Raw genomic sequence first — 20,491 nt, 5'->3', positions numbered from 1 at the left:
TGGAAAAATAATTTGCCCCTGACTCACAGCCCTGTTATATTTCTTTGTATCAAATAAGTTAAAAAGAGGAGTGTTTTCAAGGTGCTGTGCTGATCATGACTAGCACGAATCACTTAATAACTGTAACTCTTTGTAAAATGTAGGTACAAGTTCTGTTTTACAGTTAGTGCTTTCCATGTGCAGTTGTATTAGCAGTAGTTGTTTGTGGTTACCCAAAGGAGAGAAGGCACTTTGCAAGGTTCACCCTAATCTGAGCCCCACTTAGTTTTCACCATATGTCCTCAACACTAGGATGAAACTGTTCAGTTGCTCAGTCACCATCCTCACCAGGTCTCCAGTTGTGTCTCAGTAACAGGTGGATTTGTACCGTTTAGTGTTACAGCAGAAAAAACACTCTTCAGAGTAGACGTAATTCCTTGAGACTAATTCTGAGCACTTGCACAGTATCAAGGCGGGGGCGGGGGGGAACATGAAATGGGCAAGTAATATCTGAAGAAAGCCAACAAAGACAGCGGTGGTAACCTCTGGGGTAGGTTGGATTGGATGGGCTGGATCCGGTCCAAGCTAACTAGAGGACACCACAAAACCTAAGACCTTTTTGTACTTTTTGTTTTCTTTCTTTGAAAATATCTTCTGTCCTGTTACATTGGATGGCTCAGTTTGCTGATGAACAGATGAACGATGCTCTCAGTTTATTCCAACATCACAGCAAGTTGCAGAGAGGAGCCGTTTTCCCGTCAAGAGGGAGCTGCTCCAGGCTCTGACCAGGAGAGACTGGGTCTCTGAATTGCCATCTGGGTTTAATTCCTGTTTACCACAAGATGATCTTCAGAGCAGTGTCATCTGTTCTCATCTAAAAAATTGTATCAGGGAGCAAAGTTGTAGCTGTCAGGGCCAGTGCTGTCCTTTTCCATGTTTTTCCTGAAGGAAAGATGGCTTTCATCAAGACTGGCATCCTTCTGCTGTAATCCCCTACCCTGCTGCTCTCCAGGGCTTGTTTGCTGTGTCTTGAGATCTAAACACATACTTGGAGAGGAATTCATATTGCATTAAGATGCATAATTTAGGTGCTTAAAGGCATTAGTCTTATTTAGAGAGGGAGAAAGCCTCCTCTAGAAAGATTATTCAGAATATCTGAGGTAAGAATTACACCTTCAAGGTACTGGGTGGACAATTTGGAAGCTCAGGAGAACTTAATATTCCCTGTAAAGCTGTGACAATGCATAAAGCACACTTCAGATGTATCCTATGCTAGCATTTTTCATGGAAAATGAAAGATTATTACCTTCCTTTGTAGTATATGGTAGTTTTCTGAGAATTCTCTGCCAGGCGGCTGGTACAGAAGAACGTTTCCCTTCTGCAGTAATACAAGCCAGTAATTAAACCTGAACACAGCGAATAGAGCTATAAAGTAAATCAAAGTGAGTGTTGAATTGTACCCTCATGCACCGGGTGGTAAACTCTATAAAAAAACTCAAAGCTTCTTTTCTTTGCTGAGGAACTATGAATTGCAGCCTCTATTTGCAGCGTTACTGTTGCTGTCACCTGCTGTAAATCCAGCGTGAAAAGAAATCACGGAGGGAAGAAGTGGGAAGTGCATTTTGCTCCTTTGCTTCCCTTCCCCACAGGGTGGTCGCTTGAAAATCTGTGGCATCTGTGCTCATGGGTGGAGGAAGACCACACCAAAGGAGACCTAAGTATTTTGATCCATCTTCTAAGTGGAGTCACTTGGACTTTGTAAAGTCAGATTAAATCAATGGAAAGGCTCCCATGGCTTTCAGCAAGTTGGGTTTTCCCCAACACTTACATCTCTGGAACTGTCTGATTGGTGGAAAAATTGGGCTAAATCCAGAATTTGGTGAACTTCATGGTGCTCCCTTGCCATAAAGTCCATATATAATGAAGATAACTTCTTGCAGGGATGGAGGGGCTGGGGGCACACTTGCAGAGCCAGTGTTCCATCTCATCCCTTCTCGTTCAGAAGCCTCTTGCTGACTGTTCCCCTGCTTCCCTGTAAGTGTTAGCGATTGGAGAGAAGGACAGATGTTTTGCCCTACTGCCCCAAAGCATATAATCTCTTGATGCTACTGTACCATTGACTCCTAAAATCAAGTCTCTGCAGGATGCCCTCATGTTATCTGCTGGTGTACAGACAAGCTGTCAAAACTGTAGCAGGGATTTTGATGCTAAAATGACTCAAGGAGACAGCTGTAAAAAGGCTTACAGGTTTATTTAGGGTTTTTACGTTGTTTTTCTCTAAAGATAGTTCTCAGCATTATGTGAGCATCCAAAGCAGCAGTGGTGATAATGGGCTAGTCAAGGCAAATGATGGATTAAGCTTGGTTTGCAGGGGTGCCACAATCAGTACCAAAGGATGGGGGCTGTCTGTAGGGAGGGTGTTCGTCTCCTCCGTCTTGTTGAGTAGACTTAAAATAGTGGTGCAAAGACTGGGCATGTCGATGAACACAGACGAGTGCAAGGGAAAGGGAGTATACAAATAAAGTATTTTTAAACATATCTTGCAGTCTGATTGCCTGCTAGATTCTCCATTACTTCTCATAATATGCTTGAAAAGTTTTATTTCTGCCTCGAGGGCGATGAGCCTGTCTTCATCTAGGGATGCAACTGCAGATAATACCACCGTGCTGTTGACAGCTTTATGCACTCTTGCTAGCAGCCTGCCTCTCTTATTTACTCACGTGAGCATGTGATGCCTTGCAAAAGCAGTACAGTTTTCTACCCTCCTAGTTATAACTGTATCCTGGACTACCTTGTTATGGAGCCTGCTCCTGTAGCATGAGGTGAAAGAGCCTGTTGTTACCATTATTAATTTTATTTTTTTTTTTTTCCTACGTGTAATTGAGCCTGGATAGTCATTATGTTTTTTCCTAGGTTCATAATTAAAGAAACCTTGAAGGAGTGCTTTGTAACTATTACAAGGGCAAAAGAGGAGGTAACATTCAGTCTGAGCTTGTTGTTTATAAACAGGTATATCTGAGCTTCCAGAAATGTCAGATTTGTAGCTAAAGATTAGTGAAGGTCTGGAAACACTGAACGAGAATCGTGTAACAGAGTCAGTCATGTCTGCTCATCACTTGAATTAGATTTGTAAGACATTATGTGTAATTCAGTACCAAAAAGTTATATTTTACACATTTTTAAGAATTATGATGTCCTGATAAATTCTGTGCAATTAATAACATTACTGGACATTTCATTTGTTATTTTAAAAATAAATTTGTATGCTGTTTTGCTTTTTAAAAGCAATAGTTGCATGTGTTGTACTCCACGTGACATCCCTTGTGTGCCTTGTTTTGCTGCTCGTTCTGCCAGCTGTTCTTTTAGTTGGTAAGTTTTTCCCCACCACCCCCACCGTCCCACCTTCTTGTTGAAAGGGGTTTTGGGAAAGATGCTTCTCATCAGGAGGTACGCTTTGGTCCAGGTCCTTTGGTAGTTCTCCTTGAATGGTGGTGGTCCAACAGATCCATTAGTTTGGATCTCCTAGTTTTTGGGTGAGAAGGAGAGTCAGAAGTTGTACAATCTCTGGCTGAGATAGCAGGAGAATGACCAAAAGACCCACTGGACATTTCTCTGTCCTACAGGCAGAAGAATATTGTCTTCTGTTGGGACCTGGGCAATTTGTATTGTGGAAAATAGGTTCTGTAGGTGGAGATTGCTGGAAAATACGGGGCAGTTATCATCAATTCTGTTGATAATTGATATTACAGCTTTTTATTGATTGAATTATGTCATTCCTTGTGCTTGTCTGCTTTATAAAGTGAACTGCAGCCAAGATCTTAGAATCATAGAATTGTTTTGGTTGGAAGAGACCTTTAAGATCATCGAGTCCAACTGTTTAGGTAGCACTGTCAAGTTACCACTAAACCGTGTCCCTAAGTGCCACATCTACACATCTTTTAAATACCTCCAGGGATGGTGATTCAACCACTTCCCTGGGCAGTCTGTTCCAATGCTTGACCTTTCACCCTTTCAGTGAAGAAACTTTTCCTAATACCCAATCTAAATCTCCCCTGATGCAACTTGAGGCCATTTCCTCTTGTCCTATCACCTGTTACTTGGGAGAAGGGACCGAACCCCACCTCCCTACAACCTCCTTTCAGGTAGTTGTAGAGAGCGATAAGGTCTCCCCTCAGCCTCCTTTTCTCCAGGCTGAGCAACCCCAGTTCCCTCAGCTGCTCCTCATAAGACTTGTTCTCCAGACCCTTCACCTGCTTCATTCTCTTCTCTGTACACAGTCCAGAACCTCAATGTCATTACACACAATACTTGAAACACATTTTTGTCTTCTTTGCTTTTCTGAAGAAATACTTAAGTTGTTCAAGTATTACATTTCAAGCCTGAAGCTAAACCACGTGCTGTTTTGTAGTATATTCCTCCACGGACAAGCAGACATTTGACATAAAGCTAGCCTGTTTGATGCAGACCGTGGATATTGAACCAAGCTGAGCCTTCCTCCATGTCTGTCTTCTTTTGTTTGCTCCAGGTGAAGAAGTACCACATCACCTCTGCTCAAACCTTCCCCGTCCTGAAGTTGTGGCTTGTGACATCCCTTGTGCAACAGACTGTGTCATCAGCGAGTGGTCCCTGTGGTCCCCGTGTTCCCACTCATGCTCCAGTAAAAATGCTGAGGGCAGTCAAAGCAGGAGCAGGTCCATCTTGGCCCTTCCAGCTGAGGGTGAGTGGTAAAGGTTTTGGATTAATCTCTGCTTCTTTTAATGAGTTGACTTGCGTTCCTCAGCCAAGCTGTGTTTAGATCAGAGCAAATCCCAACACTGTAGCAAGGAGGAATAATACTACATGTCTGTACTTCGTGCCTAGTGACTAGAAGATCTTTATGGGCTTGAGTTAATGTGTGTGTCACTTGGAGAAATTCTTAGTTAAAAATTATTTACTTCAGCCTATGAATTGTTGTCTGTTGAGGGCCACTCTAGGTGTGAGTTTACTTCAGGAGAGCTACATCCTAGACTAATGAAATTACTGCATGACACCAATTCATCGTGTGAGTGTCTTTATATAGGAACATATCAGTAGCAATTTAGAAAAGAACAGTGAGCTGTGAAAAATGAGTTAATAGAAAAGGACCTGTTTATGTTATTAATGCAGACCTAGAATGTATTGACCTTGTTTTTCAATGGGAGTAAGTAAATAGCTCTTGATGACTATATATAATTTCTCCTGGCTCCTCATGGACACATGATGTATCTGGATTTTACGTGTCAACATCAATGGTACAATTATTTACACAAACTGGCTTGTATCAGAAGTGTAGCCTTCTAACTACAGTTACTCATCTGGTAATTCATTTATGTGTTGGTTTATCACACAGGATTTGAAAAGTATCACATCTGGTGCATAAAAATTCATAAAACGTGAACAGGTCTAACAGACTAAAGCCTTGTTGACACGACGAAAATACCTACTATTGTCAGCACCGTGTGCAGCTAATGCAGCAGCTAAACACTTGCAGATGCAAATCCAGTCTAGGACAAGCTCTGTTAAGTGCTGTCTTGTAAATTATCATTAAAGCCACCCACTGTTTCTGGGGCAATGTAAGGACTTGATCTTGCAAACCCTTACTCATGTGAATGGTCTGTATTCACACAAACATCCTTATGGGCCCTTGCAAAGAAAATTGGGACCCTTCAGGATGAAAACTGCTACATAATTGTTGATTGAATGATAATAACTACTACTAAAAAAGTCTATAAGCTAGAGAATAATTAAAATGAAAAATAAAGTTGGCTTCATATTTTCCGTGGAGGGAATAAAATGCAAATAACAGATAAACATGGAATTATGGAAGTAAAGTGTTGAAGAAGTGAACTTGGGAAGTACATAAGCTTAGTCATCTCAACCTGAAACAGGCTAAACTAAAAATGGCGTGCTTTGAACTGAATACTTTAAGTTTCTCAGGAAGGAAAAGATTAACTATTAAAATCAAACACCCCAACTTTTTCTCTACATCTTTAGCAATGAGTGTAATGGTTTGCTATGCAGAGACACACATCTGCATGCAGATAAATAGCAATTGGTTTGACTTTGTGGAGAGTGGAAGTGGATTTAATACTGTTATCACTGCAATATTATGTTACCTGCTTTCTCTGGAACTTTCATACTCAGCTCGGAGCTGAGCCACCAACTTCTACAGAGCTCTACTTGCAAGCTCTATAGAGCTTCTACTTGCTACCTTTGCAAGTGACATTTGAGAGATGGGGAGGGACTCTTTATCAGGGAGTGTAGTGGTGGGACGAGAGGTAATGGTTTTAATATGAAAGAGGGGAGATTTAGATTAGATATTAGGAAGAAATTCTTTACTGTGAGGGTGATGAGACACTGGAACAGGCTGCCCAGAGAAGCTGTGGAGGCCCCATCCCTGGAGGTGTTCAAGACCGGGTTGGATGAGCCTTTGAGCAACCTGCTCTAGTGGGAGGTGTCCCTGCCCATGGCAGGAGGTTGGAACTTGATGATCTTTAAGGACCCTTCCAACCCGAACCATTCTATGATTCTATGATTTCATTTGTCCTCTGTCAGCTGAAGCAATGTTAGCCATGGCTCTCCTGTCTGAGGACTTGTGGATGCCATCCCACAGGCCGACCGGTTCAAACTCTTGGGTACTCTTCTCCAAGCTGTTCACCAGATCCTAGAATACAAAAACCGGGAGGCTGTTGATGAGACTTAGAGGGGCTTGGTTTAAATCAGGTTTTAAAAGATATTTCTTTACACAGCAAACTTGTGAAACTTGGTGCATGAGGAGATTGTGGAGGGAGGCAGTCTCAGCAGGTTTAAAATGGATTAGAGGAACTGATGACCATCAGGTCCATAAAAAGTCTGTAAATGGCTACTAGAATGGCTAGTTAGTGATGCGCTGTCCTGCTTTCCTTGTAGAGAAGTTGTCAATGAGCTGCAGAAAGTGGCCAGGCACTTGTGCTTTTCATAAACCAGCATTTCCTGGTTGTGGTTTTGCAGGCAGACTGTTAGGTTGGGTGGACCGTGTGCTATTTCTTATTATCTTCAGTTAAAACTGCCTCATTATTACTCTCCCTTGCTTGGGAGAGCTTCCTTACTGTGGGTATTCTTGAAAAAAAACCCCACCTTAATTTTTTCCCTGGGAAGCCGAAAATTGGAGTTAAATCTTTTTTTCTTTATTTTTATTTTTTCCTAATGGACCAGGCATTTTGTTGTTTCCTTGCTACATTTTTTTTTTTTTCACATGTGCTCAAACACGCGAGAGCAATAACTGGTCTGCACGTTTCCTGCCAAGTCAAAATCTTCAGGGAAAATAAGTTACCTGGGGAATTTTCTACTCCATCATTGTACTGATGATTTTGAGATTTCTGAGACTGAGCACTATGTGGAACAGTCCATTTTCATGAAAAGATGAACTGTAATGTGACATGATTATCCAAATCAGCGTGCTAAGAAATTTCTATCCCTCTCTTTCTTTTCTCAGTGCTATTCATTGTGGCCATTTGCGGTCATACCTTATTTGAGAAGGCTCAGTCCTGCAAAGGCGATGGGCATCCCTCTGAGGAGCAATACACCTGCATCTCCTGTTGATTTTAGTAGGGCATAAAGGTGCTCTGAACCTCATGGTATCTGACCCTAACACGTCAGTTCTTCCAAAACCTTTCAAAACCTGCAGCACTTTGGCCATGAGTTACCAGATTCTTCCTCCTGGAAGAGAATGGTTTTGATTTTAGTCATTTTTACTTCTTTCTTCCTAAAACGACAACGCTTACTGTTACAATTTCACTGCATTTCTCCTTAGCTTTTGAGCTTCGAACATCTGCTGCTTTTATGGGATAAATCCAGGCTGCTGGCTGGAGTGTTAAAGCTTCTGGGGAGGCTGTTTGAACTCCCGTACTTCGTGGATTTATTACAAGTTGCTGACAAAGTGCAATAGCTTAGCAAAATCTTTGGCCACCAATTTGAAGGGTGCTGCTCCAGAAAAGTAAATTCTTCGTACTCAAAACCTATCTTTCAGGTTTTCCCCCCTTGATTTTCAGGTGTGGGTATTGTTTGATACATTCCTTCATCAGTATGGTTCAGCACCCTCTACAGCTCGGCTCTTTGAGGCAATGCGTGAATAGAGTCCAAATATTAAAAAGACATGTTCCTCCTTGGGAAATTAGCAAGGAGAATGAACATAAAAATAATGCTTAATTTGTCTTTAAACCTAATTGCATGTTTGCTGAGTGATACTGGCATTTAAATGGAATCAACGTAGCTGTGTGTAGGAGTATCAATAAGGTAACTCAGAAATATACTTTGCCTGTTTCTGTTTCCATTATGCGTTGGAATACAATTTTATGCAAGGCTAGTTTAATGGGGAAACAATATTTTAGAAGGTTGTTATTGCAGCCGTAAAGGTCAACAGCTTTATTTTAGCTTTATTTATTTATTTATTTTTAAATGGGGAAAAAAAGGATATTAAGCAAACCTAACATTTTTATTTATTTTTCCATTTTTCCACACGTATCAAGATAAAATATGGTGTTCTCTTGGCTCTTTTCAGGTGGAAAAGCCTGTCCTCCTGACCGAGCCCTGCAGGAGCACCGTGCCTGTAATGATCACCCGTGCGTGCATTTCTTCTGGGAAACTTCTCCCTGGAGCTCCTGCTCTGAAGACGTGCTGGTGACTGCGCTCAATGCCACCATTAACTGGAGCGGAGAAGCCACTTGTGGAGTGGGAATACAGACAAGGAAAGTTTTCTGCATGAAGAGCAGTTCTGGCCAGGTCACACCTAAAAGGTATCTAAAGAAAGGTTAATGGTGATTATTTATAGTTACCGTACATGGCACATAAAATGCATTTTCAGCTGATGTATGGAATCTGCAGCTTTGAAAATAATTTCCTTTCAGGCCTAATTCTCCAGCTACTACTCCAACACTATTATGGAAGGGATACTAATATGTAACAGAAATAAATAGCTAGCCCATTTTTAATTTTCTGTGTAAATCCAAGCAAAATGCATGTTTTTTGTGCTGTAGATTTTTTGCTGTAGCTCCTCTGTTATTCTAATTTACAGTTTTCTGCAAATATGTTTCCTGAAGGACAGGTGTGAGGAAAATATAAAGTACCTCTGAATATAACATTCATCAGTACATTATTAACAACGCTCTAATAAAATAGAATAAGTAAATAGGGCTTGTATTATATTTACACCACAATAAGGCAGAACCGTATGTGTGATCTATATTGCTCAGTTGATTGATACAGCTTCTGTAATGTGAGACCAACACAACAAAATTACGTATTCTGCAGTACAAATATTCTGAATTTTGCTTTGCTTAACTAAATGGGGAAAATAAATAGCACAGGTGTTCTCCCTAATATAAAAAAATCAAGGCATTGCTAATTATTTTTTGCGCTGTTAATGAGTCTAGAGACTTACAACCGAGTTTCATTTCTTATTGTAGCTCTCAAAACAATCCTGTTCGCATAAGCAGACTGTGTTGCTTTCAGTACAGTTAATTAAAATTCTTGAGGTTAATGAGATTAATTAAATAAAAGGAAAGAAATCTAGTATTCATTTATACCTGGAATCCATTTATATGCTGCAACTTTACCTAATTAAACATATTGTTTATAGAGCTATAAAATGTCTAAAATAGTTGTTTACCCCCTCTGCTTTTGAGATGGTCTAAGGGGAAATGGAACCAGAGCGGGTAAGTAAATACTTAAGTGAAGTACATGAAGGAAAAACAGAGTTTCAGTGGTGGAAAAATCCTGCCAAAAGAAGAAATTTGTGTACTGGGGACTTCAGAAAGGGGGCTTTGGTGTGGTAGCTTCAGTGCTGCAGCGTTTAGAACTGCTGTGGTGAAGGTCTGCTGTTAATATGGTTTCAGAACTGGGCCAAGCTGTGTAAATAAATAACCTTTGTGTGTTGACATACTGTAATTTTTTGTATTCTGCACTTTTCCTGATTTCATGAAGAAAATTATACCATACCCAAAGAAGGTGCAAGGCAGAGAAGGCCAACTAACATTAAATGTTTTGCAGAAAAATATTTAAACGTCTTCTCTCAGATAACAGAGATCTGCCCTCTAGGATAATCGCACTTAATGAGAAGACATGTCTCTTTATATCTATTTTCTTTTAAATTATACCTCTAAGTATCTTATTACTATCTCAGTAACAGAATCATGGCTCTAAGATTTACTTTTTTTTCCTAGTAGGGTTTAGTGGCATATTCCTCTTTCAGATGGGGTCATTTTGGATTGCATGCATTACTCAGTATTTTTGAGCGATCTTTCTAAATAATAAAAATTAAAAAAGAGTAATTCCCTTTCTGCTCGTCCATTTGAAATGCAAGATCTGCCTAATCTCAGAAAATTATCCCTTTTCCACCTTTTGAGTTTTTAAATATTAACTGTCTGTGTCTAAAACTTTTATTAGAATATGCATGACCTATTTTTCATTTAGGAGTTAAAAATGATTAAAAAAAATTCGCAAAATGAGGCTTGCTGTGACCAGAAGTGATATCTTTGGTATGGCAGTATGCTCACAGCCCTGTGAGAGTCTTAGAAGTAAAACATTTCCTTGTAGTTTTAATTTTTTTACTTTATTTTATTTTATCTTTGCGTCTGGATCAATAGATGCCCAGAGTCCGTCAGACCCGAGGCCGTGCGGCCATGTCTCCTCCTCTGCAAGAAAGACTGCCTTGTCACGCCTTTCAGTGAGTGGACTCGCTGCCCAACAGCGTGTCAGCCCGGTAAGCCTTTAAGAGGAGGTTAAAATTTGTGGAAAAATTAGAGAATTGGCCTAAAAATGTGCAGTAGTTGTAGTTCATGTCAGTCTAATAACTTTTAGGGCACTCATCTGAATGAGTTTTGGACATTGGGGTTTGTTGACACTGATGTCGTTAAGGGAGGTGGGATTCTTGTGAGCAGATTTGGAGATTTAAGTTCCCTTTACCTGGAACAAATTCCTTCTGGGCTTCTGCCTTCAAAGTCAGAAGTCCAAGGCCCCAGCATTGTATGGGTATATGTTGAATTGCTACAAATAAATGAAATTTATTGCTCTTCACCAACCTAGATGTACATACGGTGTTGTGCAAATAACTCCCGAGCTTCGTGGTTTTTCAAGGACCATACATTTATTTGATCTAGTTGGTTAGCTTTTGTACACTAGCAAAGTTTCTTTATAATGATCTAGTGTTGGTTTTTGTGACAAATTTGTGTGTTTCATTAATTGTTCAGATGAAAGCCTTCTTACTTAACAGAATATTTCATTTTTGTTGGTAGCTTCCTTGCCCTTCAAAGATTCTCAGTGGATGCTCTAGCGTAGTCCTTGTTAGATTTTACAGGAAAATGAGTTGCTTTCTAAAACAGTGAATCCTGTTTTAATTAGCAATTTATTTTTAGACTTTAAATGAGCTGCCTATGAAGAAGTAGAATAAATTACCTGGTAAATTACTTTGTTTATTAAATAATAGTCTACAATTAAAATGAGAAGAAATTAATTATTTAACCTCCTTGGCAGTGTTATCATTTTAATATAATTCTAAATTAAAACTTTCTTGTTGGGGGAGTTTGATTTTTGCCAGATCTATGATTGATACGGCTGCATTGCAAGATTTTTTTTTTTTTTTTCATTTGCATTGTGCAATTAAAACCTCAGCATGTTAATGAAATTTGAAAACCAGTATACATATGTGAGTTGTTAGGGGTTTTGTTTTGTTTTTTTTTTTATAGAAAAGTTGCATTTAATGAAAACAATATACAGATGGTGAATTACTAAGCAGATCAAGCAGGAATAGGTATTGCCTGGCAGATTTAAAATTAAATGTGTAGCGGCATAAGATCAGAGCTTAGACAAACATGCAATCACTAAATCAGGTTTACACAGAACTTTACCAGTTAAGCTGTTTGTAGTTTATCTGAGAAAATGTGTCCAACTTTACTATCTAACAATAAAAAAGCTGGCATTTTCCCTACATTTAAATGTCATCGGGCAACAGGCTGTCTTCCGGCGAAGGATTATCTCATACCTCAGAAGCGTAGACAGCGGTGAACTCAGGGCAATAACAGATGGACGGACGACATAACTCACAAAAGAAGTGCAATTGAATCCGAACACCTGTTGGTGAGGCAGGAACAAGGAGGTTGTTGCAAGTTATTGATTCTCTGCCATTTCAGATACTTAAAGGTGACAACTGTCTACCGCAGCCTCCTATAATATATCTGTTTTAATGGGTCTTTGAGGATGAATCGAAATGAGAATCAAAGAATCGATATGGAGGTTTCAGAATATGAAACGGTTTGAATGAGCAGCAGCATGTACGTTTTCCTCTGTCACCTCTGTAACGGGTGGTGGAGGTGTCCTGGGGAGGTAACGGCTTTCAGTATGGGTGATGTGCTCTCTGGTCTGTCAGCATAGATTTAAAATGGGGAGATTAGAAAAAAACCCCACAAACACCTGACAATAAATAACATTTTTCATCTCCCTCCTGAAAATAGATGGTACCTATAAGTACCTCTCCTCTTCTGGGCATTGGTTGTCTGGGGGGAAGGTTAGAAGTTTCACTGTTGCTTAATTCTCTAAACAAGTTTACATGAAATGTTAGGTAGTATCTGTCCTATTTAGTTCCCCATGCCTTAAATCAGGTTTGAAACAAGGTGGAGTAAAAGCGGATAAAATGCATGATGTGCCATGATAAGAAATTCCAGTGACCTCTACTTTATGTCAGTTTCTGTCAAGGATCTGCCTCTTCCAGTTCTCATAAAAAACCACCCCGCCAGAGCCGGTCAAAGTTAAAGACTTAACCCTTAAAAAGCTCTTATCTGCACAAAAGTATTGAAGACAGCTCTGGTTTTGGTGACAAATATCTTGGAGAGGTGGTCCTTATTATTTGTGTGCTCAGAGTCTTGTGTTGAGCGGACTCTGCCTTTCCCTCTGGCCACGAGCAAAGTCTATGAAGCTGAATGTTTCCTGTAAAAGCTTGACCAGATATAGCAGAATTGATTTGGATTTTGAACAAGGATTTTGTGTCTCATCTGAGAATGGCAATGCACCTTCCCAAGCCCTGGGCAGGGTCCTGAGGAAGCCCTGGGGCTCAAACACAGAGGAAGGAAAAAGATGCCAAGAGCAAGGGAGGAATGAGAGGAGTGGATCTATAGGAGGAGTTGTCTGGCAGTGTGTATAAGGAGAGGGAGACTGGTGGGACAGGGAGTGGGAGTGGAAGCAGAGGTAAGGGACCCCCGAAATTCTCAAACAGCATTATCTGAGTTGCAGAGTCAAGGCTGCAGAAGTTAAGATTCTCTAGAGATCCTGAGGCTTGATTTTTTTTCAGGAGGGCAAGCAGTCATACCCATACTTGAAGTCAGCTGAAGTTCTTCAAAAGGACAGTCCTACATAATGCTAATACTCTGGAAAATCAGGCTATAGCAATTTTAAATGAGATATAAAAATTACGTTCATTAACATTTGTAAGGAATGCTGTAGAAAAGCCAATGAGGAAATTCAATTTTGAAAATGGGGTTCGAGTAATGTGCAATAAATGTTGAGGATAATTTAGTTTCTTGAGGTGGAGAAGATTACTGTGGGAAGCTCATTTAGATTTGGTACTGATTAATAGGAAGGAAATGGCTAAGATTCTAGTGGTGGTAGATAATTTGAATGAAAATCATCACAAAGTGATAGAGTTCACGATTCTTAGGAGAAGGGAAGGATGGCAATATCAGCAAGACATATGAAAAAAAAAAGACAGACTTTAACAAACTGAGAGAATTGGTAGCTGCACCGCTTGGGAACATGTTCTACACAGTCAGGAGTGTAGAAGACCTGGAAGCTACCAAAAAAGACTTGCTATGAAGGACTGGAGCCCAGCTGAACTTTACTTTCTATCCTGAAACTATTATAACAGAAAGCCAGTAGCACAGGGGAACGAGGTGTGTGTAGGTCTTTATGAGACTTGCGTATTTGAGCTTCAAACCATGAAGAGAAAACATCAAACAGAGCTAGCATAGCCCTATTTCTAGCTTTTCTCATCATCAGAGTTATTCAGTATCTTGTTTTCTTTTTGATTGTAAAATTGTTTCACAAAAATTAAAAACAAGCGTGTAACTGAAGGTGAATTTAAAGATATAGTAGAGAAATCAAGAATGCAAATTAAGCTATAGAAGTATATTAGGCAACGAGAATTACATAAATGGATTAGAAGTAAGGGGAAGCTGAATGAAATATTTGTCCACTGCTTGCTGAGAAACGAGGGAAACGCAACATGGGGAATGTGCAGTAGCTGCTGCTGTTTCCTGTCTGCAGCCAGGAGAGGAATGGACTAAAGAATAAGTATTCCTGTAAATTAGACGTTCCTGTGTCAGTAGGGCTGTGTGAATAGAGAAGGAAGTAATAAAGTTACACTAGCGCATCTAGCGACTGTCTTCTGGGTAAGAAATTGCTAAGTCCTAAGGAGCTGACTAAAACCCACTAATACCAAGACAAACCAAACCCACCTGCCAACAACTTCTCCCCTGCCTCCCCCACCCCCAGCAAAAATAAAAAAGAAAAGGAAGTTGTAGATTACTCATCCTAACTTTGTCACGTAGAAAAACACAAGAACAAGTAGTAACTCGAGATAATACACATTTCAACAATCGGATTCTGATAAACTGGCCAGCATGGATTTATTGAGAACAAATTGTGCCCAATAAATTTAATCTCCTCTTTTGACAGCGTAGCTCCTCTAATTAAGGGAAGTGGTAGATTTTTGACACATTGAACTTTTATCATGAAGCTGAGGAACAGTGACCTGAATTAAATCACTGTTAAATGGGTACTCAGCTGCTTGAAAAATCTCACAGTGGATATCACTGTGAAAAGTGTCTGGCTCTGTCTCCTTTGCTGCTGCCATCAGGTGTTGATTCACATTGATAAGACCCTGTGAGCCTTCTCTTCTCCAGGCTGAAGAGTCCCAGCTTTCCTGGTCTGTTCTTGTGTGTCAGGTGCTCCAGTTCCTAAATAGTCTTTGTGGCTGTTCACTGGACTCACTCCAGCATGGCCCTGTTCTCCTTCTCCTGGGGAGGCTCAGAACTGGACACAGCACCCAGATGTCTCAGCAGTGCTGATGAGAGGGAAAGGATCATCTCCCTTGACCTGCTAGTGATGCTCTTCCTAATGCAGCCCAGGATGCTGTGGCCTCCCTTTGCTGCAAGGGCACATTGCAGCCTGATGGTCAACTTGTCCATCAGGACTCCCACCTCCTTCTCTGCAAAGCTGCTTCAAATCAGTTGGCTGATAGATGTCCACTATTCACGATCAATCTAGAACATAAGCCAAGGTGAGTCCTACAGAAAACACTGTCCCACATGATATCCTTGTCTCTAAATTGGAGAGACATGGATTTGATGGATGGGCCACTTGATGGATAAGGATGGCTGCACTCAAGGAGTTGTGGTCAACGGGTCAATGTCCAAGTGGAGACCAGCGATGAGTGGGGTTCCTCAGGGGTCAGTGTTGTGACTGGTGCTGTTTAATGCCTTTGTCGGTGATGCGGACAGTGGGATTGAGTGCACCCTCAGCAAGTTTGCTGACGGCACCAAGCTTGATTGCATAAAGACAGAATGAGAAGTAAAGACATCAGTACTATCTCAGGCACCTCTGGAGATACAATGGGCTACAAAAGGAATAAAAGTCAACAATCTGAAATGCAGTAACTAATATTGGGCTTGTCAAACTCAAGGGCATGTTTTCTGTAAAACACCAAAGGTATTACTGTGCTGTGCACTATTGAGGCTGCTGGTGGGATTCCTTGGGCACTGTGTTACAAGGAAGTGAGTAATAAGAGATGATTAAGTAGCACCTATGAAGAACTGGGCTTGCTTAATTTAGAGAGGGGAAGACTTAGAGTGGATGCAAGCCCTTAAAATTTCATAAAGGCTATGTATCATACTGTAGGGATAAAATGGACAGAGATAAATAAGGTTTAGCTTAAATTACAGGAGTGATGATTTGGGTTAGCTTTTACGAAAAGGCTCTCTGCAAGGCTTTAGAAGTGCTGAATTGGGCATCTGAGAGGAGACCGTAGGAAGCTGTAGAGCTGCTTCAGGTAGTGGCTGTTAAAGAAGTGGAAGGGGAATTGCCCTGAGTGCACTGATCCTGCCTCAAAGTAGCATTTGTGAGCAACCTCCTGCCAGGTCCAAAATCCCTTTGCAGTGATCTCACAGTGATAGCACGTGTGCGAGTGAAGGCTTTTATAACTTGGTATTTTTAGAGTCAGTAATTTTTATTGGATCTGTACTTGTGCTTTGTCTTCATGGTGTGGCTTTTCCTCATTTTTCCTTCTACTCTAATGCACTGTAGTCTTGCTACTGCAGCTTTGACCCTATGTTGGGCTGGAAAAATCATACCTGTAAGTTTGCTAATTAACACACTGCTTTCCTCTCTTGGACAAATCCGATGAAGTCCAAAGATGTTCGACTGGTCTGGAATCCATTATGGTCCCTTTTCAGTTGTTCAGCACCTGGTTTTGAAGGTGAATACGTTACCCGAAGAAGTAATGATACCAAACACAGTGGTTAAACCACCTCAGTTTGTACCTACCACTTAAGCAGCCAAGGATTGTGTTTGTTTTAGCTATACAGGTATATAGATAAATCTTATCCTTGTCTTCCATGCTGCATTGTGTACTGAAGATTTTGTGAAATGTGTTTCTGGGTGTATTTTGCTCTGGCATTGACTCAGGTTAAGTAGAGAGTTAGCTTCTCTTGGTTGCAATGGTTTTCTTATCAGGAAATTATAGTCTGTAATTTCTAGACCCATAAAATGGGTTACTGGTAGCAGCCTGAGACCACCAGAATGTGTTTTCAGAAACAAAATCTTCCAGTGTGACAGCTTGGTTTTTTGGTTTTTATTATTTTCTCATGATCAGGTGTTTAAGTATTTGCTCATACTTATTTTCTTGTCTGATTTGTTGTGCTGCTGTATACAGATTTTTTGATGCATCTCTTAGGCTGTCGATTTATCAACCTTCCAGGTGCTGTTCTGCTGAACCACTGGTAATTTTCAAGCAAGTAATGGGAGCTTTTGATCCAACATACCATTCCCTCCCTTCTCTGGGTAGTGCCAGAGTGCTCATGATTTCAAAATATAAATGAAATGCAAAGCATGTTTTTAACCAAGACAGCTAAATCACTAACTGAGGGTGCCAACTGTGTCTGGAAAGCGACTTTTTATTCTCTTTTTCTTTATTTCACAGGCAATACCACTGCAGTTAAGCAGTCCAGGTATAGGATTATCATTCAGGATGCTGCCAATGGGGGACAGGCATGCCCGGACACCCTGTATGAAGAAAGAGAATGTGAAGATATTCCTGTCTGTCCAGTGTACAGGTAAAAAGTGTGTTACCTTTGAATCAGTCTCTTGCTAGTGGGTTTCCACTTCTCTAGAAATGACTCGATTGTCCTGCCCAATTTTCACCAGAAAATGACATAAAACTGGAAATGCAGAGTTATAAGCAAGTAACAACATATGAATGATAAACCTTGCAAAATGTGTAGAAATAGAGTTCAGATCGGAGATTTCAGTACATCTGGCATCATCGGAACAAGCACCAATAGACACAGCTCCTAGAAATAGTGACCTCAGGGTTCAATGTGGTTAAGGAAGCTATTACTGGGAACTACCCCCTCAGTGTATCTAAAAATCAATGTAAGCTATTTTGGGACCACAAGCACTCAACTGCCTTAATCATAATTGTATGCTTATTGCAGAAACTCTTATCTTTTCCCCTGATGCTCTCACTCCAGTGAATAATAGGCACTTTAAAAAATTCTGATTAGACAAATAGTACAATAGGGCAATTACTCACCGCTCTTCATTAAAATTCCGTGACCCATCTGTTATACAATATTAGTAAATAGAAAAGCATTATATCTTTGCACATAAATCTCCAGCCCGCACATCCTGCAGCACACAGACTCCGAACAGAGCAGGGAGCCGAAGGTGGTGTCCCAGCAGGAGTCCCACCATTCAGCTCTGCCTGGCTCCGCACCGCATCCCTGCTTTCTCCTGTTCTTGACTGGCACCTATCCGAGCACAGAAAGCAGACTGGGTTCTCATCAGTTGTACGAGAATGGGCTTGCAGGAGGAGAGCCTGGTTTTAAAGCCCACTGAAGAAGCTTCAGTCACATAAAATACACAGGAAACATGCCCTACAAAAACGAGAAAGGGAAACGTGGTTGGAGGATGATGCGGCTTTCTAGAAGGTAGACCTTGCATCTGAATTTCAGTTCACAATGCTTATTTAAGGAGTAATTACAGCTCTTTGACTCTACTCTTTCTTAAGTCTCCACAGCATATCATCATTTGTAACTGAAGTTTTTGCTTGGACCTGTTAACTGTTTTCTAGTCTTACCCAACTTAATTGTTAACCCTTTCTTCTGGCAGGTGGAAGACCCACCGCTGGAGTCACTGCGTGCTGGTGCCGGATTCGGTGAGACAGGCTGTGCCGGGACACAGTGAGGCATGTGGACACGGTTTGCAGTCAAGGGGTAAGCTTTCTCCGTGCAGCCTCCAAATATTGAAGCTTCTGGAGTGTGGCATTTAAGTAGGGCCTTTACTCTTTTACAGTAGCTAATTTGGAAACTGACTGACTGAAGCACTTAAAATAACTGTTTTTGGAAGTGGACCCATTGTACAGTTTTGCTGCTGTGCTGGACGTTAAAGTACCAGTAACATGTTAATATGCTTGGAGCATAGGAGGGGATTTATGTTTGGAATTCAAGTATCTTTGCAGTAACTTACTCTTCTGCCTAAAGATGAAGGACGTGTGCTTTGAAATAAGTACTTATCTGTAGGCCTCTATGAAGTAATCCGTTCTTGGTGCTAAAAATGGAAAGGATAATTTCCTCGTGATTTTAAATTTTAGTAATAATTTGCCTGAGGCCTGATTTTCATTAAGACTATTAGAGAAGTTCAGCACGGGTAAAGGCTTTGGGCTCCTGCCCTTGGCGTGATTAAGCACTTGGAAAATACAGTGATCCCCTTGTCTGAACAAAAGAATTTCACTGTTCAGTGGGTGATCAGAGTCTGTAGTGGTTCCTGCAGATGGCTGGAGATTTGGCTGTTATCAGTCTCCTGGGAAATCTAATGAAACCTTTTGTTAAAGGTTATTATTATTGAAAAAAAAATTACTATACAGGTATGCTAACTGAAGAAACTTGACATAATAATTTACTGCTTCACAAGGGAAAGAATAGTAGAAACTATTCTTTAAAGATGAAGTGAATTTCTTATATAATCTGGAAACAAAGGGAAAGAAAGAAAAGCCCTGACAGTATGTGGGCTGTATCTGAAAGAAGAAATGTGATTTAAACTAAAGCTCAAAGGAGTAAATATCTTTAATTAGGTTTTGACCACAAGCCTTTCCATGAGGTTTTCAAAGAGACCTCTGCAAATTGAGATGTCCTAAAATGTATTCCTCAATCTCCATGTGAAGGGAAGGTAATCTTTATGCTCCAGTAGGTGCATGAACTTTGTACTAATCTTACTCTGACAGAATTTGAAGTATAATAGAAGAGTATCACGCTTATTTTTACTCTGTGGAGAGTCCTCCAACAATTACATAGGCTATGTGCTATGTGTAGGGTAATCATGGAAAAGGAATCTCATAACCTGGTGGGTTTAAACAAAATTTGTTTCAGTGCCACGTTCACTTTTTATAATTAACTTTGGTTTTTGCTAACAGCTTTGTTTTTTACAATTATATGTTGTGATAGAACCAATCTGGTAGGTATTCCTGAGGGTGAGTGGGGTTTCAGGAAAATGAGTTCTCAGATGAAACCCATGGAAGAAGATTTTCAAGATGTTTCCTACAAACAAGGGGACTGATTTCCATGGAGAAGGCAGCTGAGACCAAGCTGCTAACTGACCATATTGCTTCCGAAAAACAAGCTGCTAGATTTTCAGCGATTCTGTGTCGTATCTATAAAAGTGTTTAGTAAGGGAAACTTTCATAAACCTGCTGTTAATACCTCACCTTGCTGCTACTTGAACTCTTCAAGAGCAGCTGGCCCATGTGAAGAGTTGCTGTGTCACTGTATTGTCAGGGAGTAGCTATTCAGCCAAGGATGACGTTTGCTTGCGTGCCTTGCCGGGTCTCTTCAGCTTGTAGAGGGGACTTTGGTGATAATTTTGAAATAACACATGAGGCGAGGCTGGGGATTTGGGTTTGTTCAGTCTGGAGAACTGTCTGATGGGAGTGGGGTTCACAGAGAAGATGGAGCCACGCTCTTCCCAGAGGTGCACAGTGAAATAACAGATGATAAGGGTCATAGGCTGTAGTGAGGAAAATTCCCAGATTGCCAAGAGAGACTGTAGATTCCTTGGAGACACTGAAAACTCAACTGAATAAGGTCTTGAGCAGCCTTTTCTAACTTTGAGGTCAGTCCCGCTTAGAGCAGTCGTTAGATCTTCAGAGGTGCCTTCTGTTCTAAATTGTATTGTACGATTCTGTGAGTCTGTGGGTCTT

At 40.6% G+C, this 20,491-nt stretch overlaps 1 protein-coding gene across 1 annotated transcript in view; it reads left to right on the top strand.

Annotated features, from left to right (window-relative positions):
- The window catches only part of THSD7B (thrombospondin type 1 domain containing 7B), a 273,934-nt gene that overhangs the window by 117,881 nt on the left and 135,562 nt on the right, over nucleotides 1-20,491 (top strand). The window contains exons 7-11 of the mRNA XM_074145144.1: nucleotides 4,505-4,696; nucleotides 8,537-8,771; nucleotides 10,620-10,735; nucleotides 17,219-17,351; nucleotides 18,409-18,512. Coding sequence (XP_074001245.1) covers nucleotides 4,505-4,696; nucleotides 8,537-8,771; nucleotides 10,620-10,735; nucleotides 17,219-17,351; nucleotides 18,409-18,512 — 780 coding nt within the window. The remainder of the gene's footprint in view (nucleotides 1-4,504; nucleotides 4,697-8,536; nucleotides 8,772-10,619; nucleotides 10,736-17,218; nucleotides 17,352-18,408; nucleotides 18,513-20,491) is intronic.

This window comes from Numenius arquata, chromosome 3 (genome assembly GCF_964106895.1).
Source record: "Numenius arquata chromosome 3, bNumArq3.hap1.1, whole genome shotgun sequence".
Classification (NCBI taxonomy): Eukaryota; Metazoa; Chordata; class Aves; order Charadriiformes; family Scolopacidae; genus Numenius; species Numenius arquata.
Note: the sequence above shows the minus strand (reverse complement) of the source record. Positions and strands in the feature narration are given on the sequence as shown.